Below are 13,493 nucleotides of genomic sequence, written 5' to 3' on the forward strand. Positions count from 1 at the left end.
AAACAAAACCAGCTTCCTGGAGGTTAACACATGTCTTATGAAGCAGACCCATGTGGTTTTGTAACTAAAAATATTTCTCCTTTTTCAATTAACTTAAATCAAGTTCTCAACTTCTTCTGTGACTCGATGTATGATGCATGACTTAAGACATATTCGTGGTGGAATCTCTGGTGAGAGTAGATGAATGCAGATAACTAAATGCGTTTATCTATTTGAATGTGTGTATTGACAATTTAAAATGTCACAAGATTTCATTGTAAGAGAAGAAGAACTCTTTTGCAGTTTTATTTGTTTGAGTCAGAGTTCATCATTATCATCATCACACGCCATAGCTCATAGTTTGCCCTAATACTGACTTAAAATAAAGTTTATAACCATAGAGAATACTTGAAAATAGCATGATTCTTTCCCGATTTATGTTATAAAGTGGATTTAACTATATCAGTAACTCTCTTTGTTTTTAATCAAGCTCATACACATAATTTTCAGATGGATACTAGTGTTACTGTTGTACATGGATCAATTTTTGTGGCACTGTACAGCCCTGACCAAACCATCATAATCATTTGTTAATTTTTTGTTATTATCACCAGAGACAAATTCTTATAATGGGGAGAGTTACAAACAATAAGATATCACTCATCCCTAAAATGCACTTTTAGAATATATTTAGATTTGTAGAGTTATATTTTTGACCCAGCACATTACTGAAGAGATGTTTCCCATGATTTCCAGGCCGGACGTTTCCAACGCACCAGTATTTTAGTGCTCAGCTGGGAGCCGGGCAGCTGTCTCTGTACAACCTACTAAAGGCTTACTCTTTGCTGGACACTGAGGTGGGCTACTGCCAGGGCATCAGCTTTGTGGCCGGTTTGCTGCTGTTGCACATGAGCGAGGAACAGTCTTTCGACACCCTCAAGTTCCTTATGTACGACTTGGGTATTCGCCGCCAGTACCGTCCCGACATGATCTCTCTGCAGGTACACTGTGTGTGAGTGTAAAAGAGTGTCAGTTTTCACTTCATGTTCATGTTTTTCTTTCAAAACTGGTATGTTTGCTTGTATGAATATGCGGTTTGTTAAATGGTGCAGAACTGGTTTTTGTGACAAATAATGTGGTGAGCGGGGAACAATGCATACTTAATTGAATGAGTTTGGTGTTGCGTTACTCAAACTATTATTTAGGAGAATGAATAAAAGAACATAAAAAGTATTCACATTGCACATAACTTTTAGCATAATGGTTGAAAATATAACGTTTGACCAAATTAAAATGCAGAAAAATCTTCTTTTTTTTGCCTCTTTTTTTGAAACATTCTTGTTTTAACAATGCTAAAATCTTGCTTAATTAATGTGTGGTGTAATGCTACAGTACATCCACACAAACTATGCTTATTTCATATAATTTAAATAAAATCCACTATAGCAAGACACATCATCATAGTGGCTATAAGTAGGTTGGATCCCATGTGTAGATTTCATGTTTAGACAAATACAAATTCCTCTTTTCTAAAACAATATTGCAAAGTGCAATGGAGAACTTTTGTTTTTGCACATTGATGCAACCACACCAATAGGTGAGGGCGTGGGGGGATATATCCCCTTCACTTTTAAAGAAAAAACATTTAGAAATAGGTCATTAATAATCATTCATTCATAGTTTTTTTTTTGGCTTAGTCTCTTTATTAATACGGGGTCGCAACAGCGGAATGAACCGCCAACTTATCCAGCACATGTTTTACGCAGTGGATGACCTTTCAGCTGCAACCTATCTCTGTGAAACATCTATACACACTCATTCACACTCATACACTACGGACAAATTAGCCTACCCAATTCACCTACAGTGCAAGTCTTTGGACTGAAACCTTTGAACCGGAGCACCTGGAGGAAACCCATGCGAACGCAGGGAGAACATGCAAACTCCACACAGAAACGGCAACTGACCCAGCCGAGGCTCGAACCAGCGACCTTCTTGCTGTGAGGTGACAGCACTACCTACTGCGCCACTGCATGGCCTTGATCAATAATTATATGAACTTAAACTTTTGGATGTCATTCTGCTGCCCCCCCACCACCTTTTAAAATGTCAGCTACGCCCCTGACAATAGGTGTCAGTATAATGCTCAAAGCAAACAATTTTGTATCATTCAAAACAATGTCTTTACAGGAAATTATCCTATTTCGAAGTGAAATATCTAATGTTTTAGTGTATAAATAAAACAGTCCCTTTTTATTCGCGTGAGTTACTTTCTGAAAAAAGCCAAATTCGCAATTGGCAAAATCCTCAAAGTAGTCAGCTTAATTTTTTTACAATTATTATAGGTGTTTTAAGGATGTAAAACCCCTCACTTGACAATTTATACACTTTTCTCAAAAAGGCATTAACATTTTCACCATTTTTCTCTTGTTTAAACACTCTCAAAGTTCAAACCTTCATAGAAAAATCCAGTATAATAGAATGAAACAGAGATCAAAACCATTTATTTACTCCATAATGGCGTCCTACAGCTGCATAACTTCTTCCTTCATTTAGTACAGTATGTCCAGAAGTTCAACTTTTTGTGCGATGGTTAGCATCTTCCTTTGTCTTTTGGGTGCTACTACAAGTGCCTTTGACGGTGCAGCACGTTTCATCGACAATGTGAATGGGAGAAAACTTGCAAACATACAGTCCAGCACCTCAGTCACACTGATAGCGATCGAAGATTTATGTAAATTTGGCAAGCTGAACGCATTCTGTACTGTACAGGAGACACGACATAGTGGAGATTGATTGACAGTGGTCTACTGCCAATCAGGACGCAGAATTCAGTGCACTGATCAGGATGCAGAACACAATGCGCTGAAGAAAAAAAGCATGTCAAGTTGCATGAAAAAAATCTGCGAAACTGAGGCTGTGAAAAGTAAACAGCGTTGGCCTCTTATTTATGTGTGAAGTTATCATTATTATTATGTAATACTTTATGTGTTTATCAATATAGTAGTCTGATGTGGCAGCAAGTAAACAAACAAACAAACAAAAAGATGACATTTTATTGGTGGTTTTTATTCAAGTTTTTGCATCCACACCACTAGGTGTCAGTATTAATAAAACACACTTGTAATAATGTTACCTTAAAATAAGAAATATATGTAAATATTTTTCAAAAAAAAAAAAAAATTATTACTCACTGTAAATTCCTTTCTCACGATATAGAGAAAGAGTGTATTTGTAATCAGCATGAACACACATTTGCTCAAGCAGCAAGCAAACAGCCGTCTCCACCTCTTGTGCACCATTTCCTCGTCAGCTGTTAGTGGTTATTCATCATCAGATGTGCCAATCTTTAATCCCCTGAGAGAAAGCCTGCCTCAGCCAGTCACATTGCAGCCCGTTTAAAGTTCAACCCTCTAAAGTGTGAGTACATTTCTTCTCTCTCTCTCTCTCTTTCTCTGTAGATCCAGATGTACCAGCTGTCCCGTCTGCTGCACGACTATCACCGTAACCTGTACTCCCACCTGGATGAGCACGAGATCTGTCCCAGCCTGTATGCCGCACCCTGGTTTCTTACTCTCTTCGCCTCTCAGTTCCCACTCGGCTTTGTGGCCCGTATTTTTGGTATTTTTTATACTCATACCTGAACTAATGCAATGTATGTGATTATAAATGCATAATGGGTGTTGAAATTCAGATGTTTTACACTTGTTGTGGATGGCCTTTGACACTTTTGTGTGTGTGTGTGTGTGTCTTGTGTCAGACCTTCTGTTTGTGCAAGGCACAGAGGTGATTTTTAAGGTGGCGCTGTGTTTGCTGAGCAGCCACGAGGGAGAGATACTGGAATGCGACAGCTTTGAAAGTATTGTGGACTACCTTAAATCTACCATCCCTACCCTCACTCACAGCCAGATGGAGGAGATCATCACTAAGGTACTTTAAAAATAAAACAAACTTTACACCTGTGTATCTGAAGCTTTGTGTTGGAGCAATCATTTATCAACAAATCTATATTTATATGTAAGTATTGATGTTAATGTGTTACACAGGGAGGTGGACATTTTATTGTGTGTTTTTTTTTTAAATAAAATGTTTGTGAATGCAGGAAAGTGTTTGTTTTAGATCCTGTTAGCCTTTCTGATTACACTTTGCAAATATAACAGCTTTCGTTTGTTTGCACTTTTGCTGTTTATTTCGATCATATGAGGTAAATGCGAACAATACTTCTAAAGAAGTTATTAATTAAATTTCTGAATAATTTCTTTAATTACCAAGACATTATTTACAACCAAAATATATGTATTTCTTAATATTTTTCAATGGTGGTTGGCTAGTGTTAGTATTATGTTCTATGTTTTGGTGTTTTTTAATACCAAATTTTACCAAATGTCTATATTAGGGGTGTAAAGGTTCACAAAAATCATGGTTCGGTTTGATACGGCACACGGATGTCACGGTTTGGTATGTTTTCGATACAGCAAAAAAGAAAAAAGCCAGAGGATTTCTCGGATTTAATTTTTTTTATGTATTAAAACTAACATCACAAAAGTATGATCTTGTTTTTTATTTTATTTTACTTTAAACAGAGATAAAGCTGTACTTCTGGGGTTTCTGCTTAGCAGCAAATAAAACAAATCCTTCTTTATACTCAAAAACAAAAAATCTGCTTATATAAAAATTGTAGTAAATATTGTAGTAGTTAAACAAATAAAAAGAAAAGAATAATTTAGTTTTTATATGGAACTCAGTTTCAATCTATTTTTAAGTAATTTTTTATTTTTAGAAAGATGAGTGTGCACCTTTTCTTCAGACAGCATAGATCTGCTTGATTTGGCGGTCGGTCACCTGCCATTTTAGTGGATCTGAAAGCAGGATTTATCTGCCTAAAATGGTCTTATGAAGGAATAATGTAACGGGGCTCTATCACATTTAACATTTTCTGAAAATCTCCAAATTTCCACTACTGATTAAGGTCTCGCAGGGCTCGAAAATTAGCCTTTTTCTTGGTAGCACCAGTGTTCTTAACTTAAAAAATTAGGTGCACCAGACAAAATTTAGTCACACCCACCAAATATTATGAGCACCGTTACTACACGTTTTATATTAACAGATTCTATTATATATTAACAACCTAATCACAACTAAGAATTAAAGAAAAATCTGGATGCGCTCACTGGCCCTGCACACACTGCTTGACATGAATGAGATAAACTGAATTAACAATAATCACTGTTCTGTTCTCACGGGTGCTGTCTGATATTGCACAGATGATATTGACAGATAACTTATTATTTGCATACTCATTTATATTATTATTTTTATATTATTATTTTTAAAACCTTTATAATCTTAATGCACTTGATTAGATCGTACCAGAAACAAATACACAATTATGCTTTTCTTTATTTCCTGTTTGTTTTATTTGATAATAAAACTGATTAAAATCTGTTCCATTATTTCTTTTGTTAATTAATTTCTGTGGTCACTTCTTTAACTTGCTTTAGCCTTTCCTTTGGCTTAGTTCCATTATTCATCAGGATGCCCTTCCAGCTGCAGCCCATTACTGGAAAACATCCATTCACACTAGCATTCACACTTTCACAGTCATACACTATTGCCAATTTAGTTTATTCAATTCACCTATAGCGCATGTCTTTGGATTGTGGGGGAAACAGGAGCACCCGGAGGAGGCAGAACATGCAAACGCCACACAGAAACAGCAACCTTCTTGCTGTGACGTGACAGTGCCAACTGCTGTGCCATTGTGTCGACATTAATAGAGATTCCAAATAAAAAAATACCATGGCAGACATCAAAAAAAAAAAAAAGTTACCAAGAAAAGCCCTTAGGTGGCAGTGCCTTAAACAGAAGACTTACACAGAAACATGGGAATAAAATAGAACAATTAAAATCCTTAAAGTTTTATCTTAATAAATTAGTTAAATTAAGTGCCTTCACTTCTTGACTTTGTTTGCAAAGCATGGGTCTTAAACTTCATTTTCAACTCCTGAAAGATATGTTCAGAGAGGAAACGGCTTCAATATTTTTTTATTCTTATAATATACAGCACAAAGTTTCTGTAGATCCGCTTTTCCAAATCCATTAGTAACTTGCACAGGTTTGCAGAGAACTTCTGTATTTTATTAATGTTTTATACTTATTCATATGATAAAATATATACTTAATATTAATTATTAATGTGTATTAATTCAACATTGTCAAATGTATGCTACGCCTCAAATGACAAAGACATTTATAGTAATATTCATTAGCTAGTTTTCCCAGCCTCTTTCAATGTTTAAACAGATGTAAAGACTTAAAGAAATCTAGTTAAAGCATACTCATTGTTTCCCGTTCTGTTTGTAATAGTTGTGTTTTCTGTATTTTACCACTAGATGGAGCCAATTGTCTTAATTTTTCAAGACTGAAACCTTATCGGTCGACAAAATATCCTGGTTTATAAAGAAAGACACAAATAACTGGACCATTATTTTTTTTAATTGTCATACTTCATGCTAGAGCTTGTTTGTGACTATCTGGTTGCATTATTTTGTAAGAAACATTATTTTGTGTGGAATGCCCAATTTATTATGTTAACATGCTTTTTTTCTGAAGAGACTTAAAAAGAAATATTTTTTTTATTGTGAATCCTTTAAAAAATGCTAGAATGTTTATCAAAAGTAAACCTTAAAAGACTTTTAGATTTTTATCTTCTCTATTATGTTTTGCTGAGGATTTGTTTTTATTGTTTTAATTATTTTTATTTATTTATTTTTAGATTTTTATATAGATTCATAAAATATCTGTATGTGTATGTGATCTGGCTTTGCCATGAAATAGCCAGAGAAGCTGATATGGCCATACATTAAAAATCTCTCTCTTTTCTAAGAACCGGTGTGATAATTCTGATGGTAAAAAAATGTTTTGCAGGCGATTGAGATGGACATCTCTAAGCAGCTACAAGCGTATGAAGTGGAGTATCACGTCCTGCAGGATGAGCTTTCAGATGCTCCTCCACTGTCAGAGGACTCTGATAGACTGGATAAACTGGAGAAAGCCAATACCCAGCTCAGGAAACAAAACATGGACTTACTAGAGAAACTGCAGGTATGTGGATGAATGTTTTGTGCTCTCATGGCCAGTGGGTGGCAGTAAAGTACCTGAAACCAAGATCTTCACAGTAGCGCATCAGAGTTTACTACCAACAAATATATATATATATAAAAAACAAGATCATTTGAGTCAGATATTTAAGTAGACAGTGGACATCGACAGTTCAGCATTTAACCTGAAATGTAATGATAATCCAAATGATAAAAGTTTGTTGTTCCATCACACGCTGACGCTGGTGTTTATGAATGTGGCAGAATGAGTGATCCTTGAAACTCTATTAGTCTAAACATGTAACAGCACAACATGTTCATCGCCAACTGGTTCCTAAAAACAACTTGTTGCTTAAAGCAAGATGTTCCTAGTAGCTTGATTTGTGGGAGAGTGAAATGCTTTTTGGCTGTATTGTCCAGACTAACGTAATAGTATTTGGATGCAAAACTAACTATCGCTAATAAATGTAAACAGTTTGCCCTGAAAGATCTAACACACTTTTTAGCCCACTGATTTTTGGGGGAATTTATCACGTTTAAATTTAATTTAAGCAAATTGTTCTTTGTTGTATTCAGTATCTATTCACTAACATTTATGGGGAAAAAATGAAGAGACTATTTAAAAGTTTTTTTTTGTTACTTTTACTAATGTATATGTTTGAGTAAATTATTAATAATGGTTTTGGTATATAAAGGTCTGATGGAATATCTTTATTATTTTGTATTTAAGAGCATTTTGGTTTTTGCTAAAAATTACATTTAATAATTTTCCTTTGGATTAGTACCTTTATTTATCAAGGTTCGCCACAGAGGAATGAACCGCCAACTTATCCTAGGTTTTACACAGCGGATATCCTTCCAGCCACAACCTAGCACTAGAAAACACCCTTACATTTTTGCATTCACACCCAGCGACCTTCTTGCTGTGAGGTCATGGTGCTAACCACAATTCGTCAAAATAGGTGTTTTCATTTGTTGTGATAGAAATCTGGGTTATCCCACCAAATATTGATTGCTTAAATTATCTTAAGTTCTTTTTTATTGTCTATATATGAATGAAAACAACTTTTTTCTTATTTGACGAGTTGTTTTTTTTTGAGTGAAAACTTGCTTTATTTTAAATTGAGAAGAAATGCCATAAGTAGTTTACAGAATAAAGCACAATAAATGACATTTTACTCAAGCACAAAATTATCAACAGTTGTCAGTGATAGAGGCAGATGAAGCAGAAATACAGCACATCAGTCAAAAATACAAAGTAAGTTTATTTCATGTATATGAGGTGTTTATACATGTGTGGTGTTTATTCAAGCCTTTTATGAAATGATGAGTCTCACACAAATGCCGTTTGCAGTATACACACAGACACACACACACACACACACGTATGTGCATTTACTGACACCATACGGCTGTGGTGATTTATAGCGGTTAAGAATTACATAGCAATTTTACTGTCTTTATTACAAATATGCTCTGTTTTAAAAAGTTTGGAACAGATACAGTTGGAACAGTTGGAACAGATATTTTAATCCAAGTTTATTTGTAAAGAAAAATATTGCGTGGACGTGTATACATGTTATAGAAACATGGTGGCTGTCAATCAATTCTGTGGGCGGGGAAAACCGTGTCATAGGTGCCCTTTAAAAATTGCAATAAATATTTTTCAGCAAGAATGTGTTAAATTGATAAAAAAAATTTATTGTTCCATAAAAATTGTTTATATAATTTATTAATTTTTTTGTCATTTTTAATGTACAAAAACTTACATTTTTTATATATATATAATTAGATTTTTTTTTTTACTTTTTTAAAACTGTTTATCAAATATATTAGAACATTTCATTATTTGTGGTATGTTTTTCATCAAACATCTGTTACTTTTTAATTGTTCAATCAATATGTTGACACAACAAAATTTGTGAATATTTTTCATCATAATACTCATTCATCACACAAATCTCACTTTGTCCTTATTTCTAGGCGGCTCGTTTGAAGATTCAGACATTGGAGAGTAGCGTTGAGAGTTTCCTGTCCCGCGAAAGCAAGATGAAGCACCTGATCCGCTCTCTGGAGCAAGAGAAAGCCTCCTATCAGAAAACCATCGAGCGTATGCGTAACAGTTTACCATCAGACACCACGGCTGAAGTGGAGATGACACAACTCAAATCCAGCACTAACGGCAAAGCCAAAGCTGCATGTAACAAACCTTAAAGCTCCGTCCAACTGACTGATGCAACTTATACTGTAGGTACATTAGAAGAGCATCAGTCTGCTTCTTCCTCTTTTGTGTTCCAATCGTTCTTCACCTTTGGCCTAATCAATCTGGAAACGTTTGACACCTTGCAGCCGCACTAAAAAAGTAAAACGATACGCAAGTGTTGTCTTTCCAAAGAGCAGCATGACTAACCCCATTGCATTAATGTCCACATGTGACTTTTTACGTTCACTGTGAACTTCTTTTTGACCTGGCACTCCGAACCAGGAGTTTGGAGGAAACCAAATATTTACCAGGTCAAATTTTTGCTGAAAGTGCTTCACCTAAAGTACAGGCAGGAAGTGAAACCATCTGCTGCTGGCTTTCTCTGCAACTTACAAACTGTCCTGTTTGTTCCTATTTTGCAGCTCATGGGGCTTCGAGTGACTCCCTGTCTGAAAACATGAAGGGAAACTTGTCTTAAACCGTTGCACAGATTTCTGTGTGTGCCTGAAGATCTTGTCGGATACTATGCCATAAAGATGTGTGTATACAATCTTTCAAACTCAGTGGGTCGCCTTCAATCCTTTTAGCATAGTCCATTTTTTTTTTTTCAACAGTCACTTGATTTTTTTGTGTCGCACCAACTGTACTTGACATCTGCGCACATTTTTGTAGCATTGATCTCAAATTGTCTTTTGAGGACGGCGCACGAAAAGAACATTTGATGGGAAGCTGTCAGAATTCATGAAGATGTCAAAGGCTAAAGCGTTCATTTCCTTTGTCATACATTTTTGGGCCTTTAGGCACGTGAGCCTAATACAACAAAAATGACACTGATTCAAATCGCCTGATGGTGGCCAAATAAGATTGTACAGGAATCATGTCTAACCATGTGAATGTAAAATTTAAGCAAGAATATCTACTTGAACACTCATTCTTGTTCGTCTGTCTTCAGATTGTCTGATTGTCAACACTGAATCACAACTTGCCTCATTTTCGCAGTTTATTGAATGATTCATAATCGTAATGTGTAAAACACTTACCGCAGTGTTCGGAAATTTAATTGAGTTTCTGTCCATTACTGAACTTCGGGTAAACACTATATTTTTGATAAGATTGAAAACAAGTCTTTGAGGGACAAAAGTACAGTGCATTTATGATGGAATGTGCATTTGTTTAACAACATACTGACTTAAGGTCTTATTCCATAAAGCTAGATTAGCTGGCTGGCCCGTTAAGTTTTTACCAATTCTGGGTTTTAGGTACCATAAAGGTAGCTCAGCTCAGTTCAGATGCTCAATAATACCGTGGCAGCAAAGAGTAATTAAAGTTGGGCTACCTTCATGTTACCTAAAACCCAAAATTGGAGCAAACTAAACTGAAACTTAACTAGCTATACAACTAATCCAGTATACAGGTTCAGGTCCAGGTACTCTGTTTTGAAACGACAAACAAAAAAAAAAACTTTTAATAGACAAAATCTTCAAAAAAGTTGATCTAGAGCAGGAGCACTCAACCCTGTTTCAGGAGGTCTACCTTCCTGAGTTTAGCTTCTATCCTGATTAAACGCACCTGAACCAATTAATTAGAGCACAGCACTTGACAGTTACAGGCAGGTGTGCTTGATTTGAGTTGCAACTGATATCTGCAGAAAGCTAGATCTCTAGGAACAGGGATGATCACCCCCTATTTAGAGCAGGGGTTGAGTTTGAGACATATGCTCTAGATCAGGCATGTCCAAACTCGTTCCTGGAGGTCCGGTGCCCTGCAGAGTTTAACTCCAACTTGCCTAAACACACCTGCCTGGGTGTTTCAAGTATACCTAGGAAGACCTTGATTAGCTTGTTCAGGTGTGTTTGATTAGGGTTGGAGTTAAAATCTGCAGGACACCGGACCTCCAAGAACAACTTTGGTGATCCCTGCTCTAGATCAAGAGGGCCCAAACTCGGTCCTGGAGGGCTGGTGTCCTGCATAGTTTAGCTCCAACTTCCCTCATCACACCTGCCTGGAAGTTTCTATTGTACTTAGAGCTTGATTAGTTGGTTCAGGTGTGTTCCATTTGTGGTTGGAACTGAAATGTACAGGACACCGGCCCTCCAGGACTGAGTTTGGGCACCCCTTTGGGCACCCCTTGAGCATAGGTCTCGCACTCAGTTCCTGAAGTTTTGCAGTTCTGCACAGTTTTGATTCAACCCTAATCAAACACAGCTGATCCAGCTAATCAGGGTGTTCAAGACTACTAGAGATGAATAAGCAGGTGTGAGTTGGAGGTGGTTGGAGATCAACTGTGCAGAGCTGTGGTCCTCCTGGAATTGGGTTTGAGACCATAGAGCCTTCTTAAAGTGTGCGAAGTTATAATAAATGTAAATCTGTCCCTTAAATTCTTGATTACATTTGTGTAAGATTTAAAATGGCGTCTAACCTGACTAAGGCCTGCTATACCTTTTTGTGAAGGTAAAAGGCCAGTTCACATGCACTGACAAATGGCAAAAGAAACTTCATCTTGTTTTGTCGGATCATTGTGTTACCCCTGTTGGCATCTGTCAAAGCTTGTCGTCTTCACAGATTGAACATGCTGAATCTGCGCTTGTCAGGTTGTAGAATGTCTGAGAAGTGACTTGCTGTAATCTGGTGATTGTATGTGTTCCTCTGCATGTGTCTGTGTGGTGTGAATTGGCCACAGAGTGCTCTGATGTCAAAACCTGCGAGGTGAGTTCATTGCAGTGGGCTTCCTTGATGTTTATCTAGGGGTGTTTGTAATTGGGTTTTCAATTAATGAGTAAAATTAGGTCTGCTGTAAATGATTACATGGTGATTCTTGAACAATTTGCTGCACAATGTAAACCACGTGCTTACCACAAAAAATACTGTGTGGTAATTTACTAGAAACATACATTTTTAGAAACAACTCACATTTTCAACAAGGTTGAATTAATTTTGTAGAGCAACACGTCAAAGCATTGGCCAGTTCAGTTTACTATAAACTGATAGTTACTTATAAATTGTAAAAGAAACATTATAAAAACCAATAGAGAGCTCTTAAGAAGACCAGCATTTTGCGTGTTTTGATGCAGCACTCTACATGTCAAAACTGACATATTAAAAAGTGCTCCTGCTGGGCTGGCGGTGGTCACCAGTGGTGTGTTAAATATGTCTGATCTTTATTCTAGGTAGTGGTTTTTGATTGTTTTGGGGTCTTTTTAATGTTATCTTTAAACAAATATGCTTTTTTGACATGGCAAGTTGAAAAGATTTTTTTGGAGGGAGTGAACTACACATGTTTAATCAAGGGCTGCGGATACAGTACATCAGACTGGTACATTCTCGCAATACTCCTGCACCAAAGTAAAGGACGGTGGAGTAAGGATTCATTGTAAAACTGCATAAGAACATGGTCACATTGCCTTTTCAACATTTCTTAGTGCTGTTATGATATGTCTTCATACATATGACATAAGGTATTTTATATTCACTGTGCCAAAACTTTAGCATTACATGATGTTTCCAAATGCTGCCATTACTTCTCAACAAACTTCCCAACATGATGTTGTGTTTTGTTGGACTACAGTAGTTTCAGATTCACTTTTGATTGCAACGAATCCAGTGGAAGTGTGTATGCAGTGTGCTGACAGTATGTCATGATTGTTTCTTTTGATTTTGGCTGAGTGGTCAGTTCCCCAGCCTCCATTAAAATCAACTTTTTATAACTCTGTTTCATTTTATTATTATTTGTTAGAGAATCTTGCCAAGCTAAGCATGACCTCGCTGAAAGGGTAATATACTGATACCCTGTTTAAACTTTTCTTCTTCAGAGACTAAATTTAAGCAGCATCTCCTTGTGTTTTCAAGCTACAAACGCCAAACCTCGGTGAAACCTTCAAAATGTTGTGAGTTGGTATGCTGTATCTTTTAAAGTGAAATAACAAGTCTATCTATCTTTCCAACTATCTAGCAATAGCAAAACCTAATTACTACCGAGTCTATTCTAGCATAATTCATGCACAAATGTTAATGTTACACATGCTAAATGTTAAAATAGGTTTCAAACACGCTAGCAACATAATAACAATGTTAACCATGCCAGTAACTGTTTGTTAGCAGCGTACTGAACATGTTAGCGATCTGTTAAAACATCTTAACTGATAAAACAGGCTAGAACATGCTAGCAACAAGCTAACAGTGTTAACCTTGCTAGTAACAGCAGCAACATGCTA

The 13,493-nt window shown here is 36.3% G+C and overlaps 1 protein-coding gene across 15 annotated transcripts in view; it reads left to right on the forward strand.

Moving 5' to 3' along the window:
• tbc1d4 (TBC1 domain family, member 4) overlaps nucleotides 1-12,986 on the forward strand; it is a 58,248-nt gene extending 45,262 nt beyond the window's left edge. For 8 of the 15 annotated variants that reach the window (XM_002663395.6, XM_009304787.4, XM_068223650.1 and 5 more), the window contains 5 exons: nucleotides 736-980; nucleotides 3,441-3,600; nucleotides 3,740-3,909; nucleotides 6,907-7,083; nucleotides 9,063-12,986. In XM_002663395.6, the coding sequence (XP_002663441.2) occupies nucleotides 736-980; nucleotides 3,441-3,600; nucleotides 3,740-3,909; nucleotides 6,907-7,083; nucleotides 9,063-9,293 (983 nt within the window). In that variant the 3' untranslated portion in view covers nucleotides 9,294-12,986. The remainder of the gene's footprint in view (nucleotides 1-735; nucleotides 981-3,440; nucleotides 3,601-3,739; nucleotides 3,910-6,906; nucleotides 7,084-9,062) is intronic. The other 7 variants (XR_012385470.1, XR_012385472.1, XR_012385471.1 and 4 more) reach the window with 1 other exon arrangement.
• Nucleotides 12,987-13,493: the final 507 nt, after the last annotated feature.

Source organism: Danio rerio, chromosome 9, assembly GCF_049306965.1.
Source record: "Danio rerio strain Tuebingen ecotype United States chromosome 9, GRCz12tu, whole genome shotgun sequence".
Taxonomy (NCBI): Eukaryota; Metazoa; Chordata; class Actinopteri; order Cypriniformes; family Danionidae; genus Danio; species Danio rerio.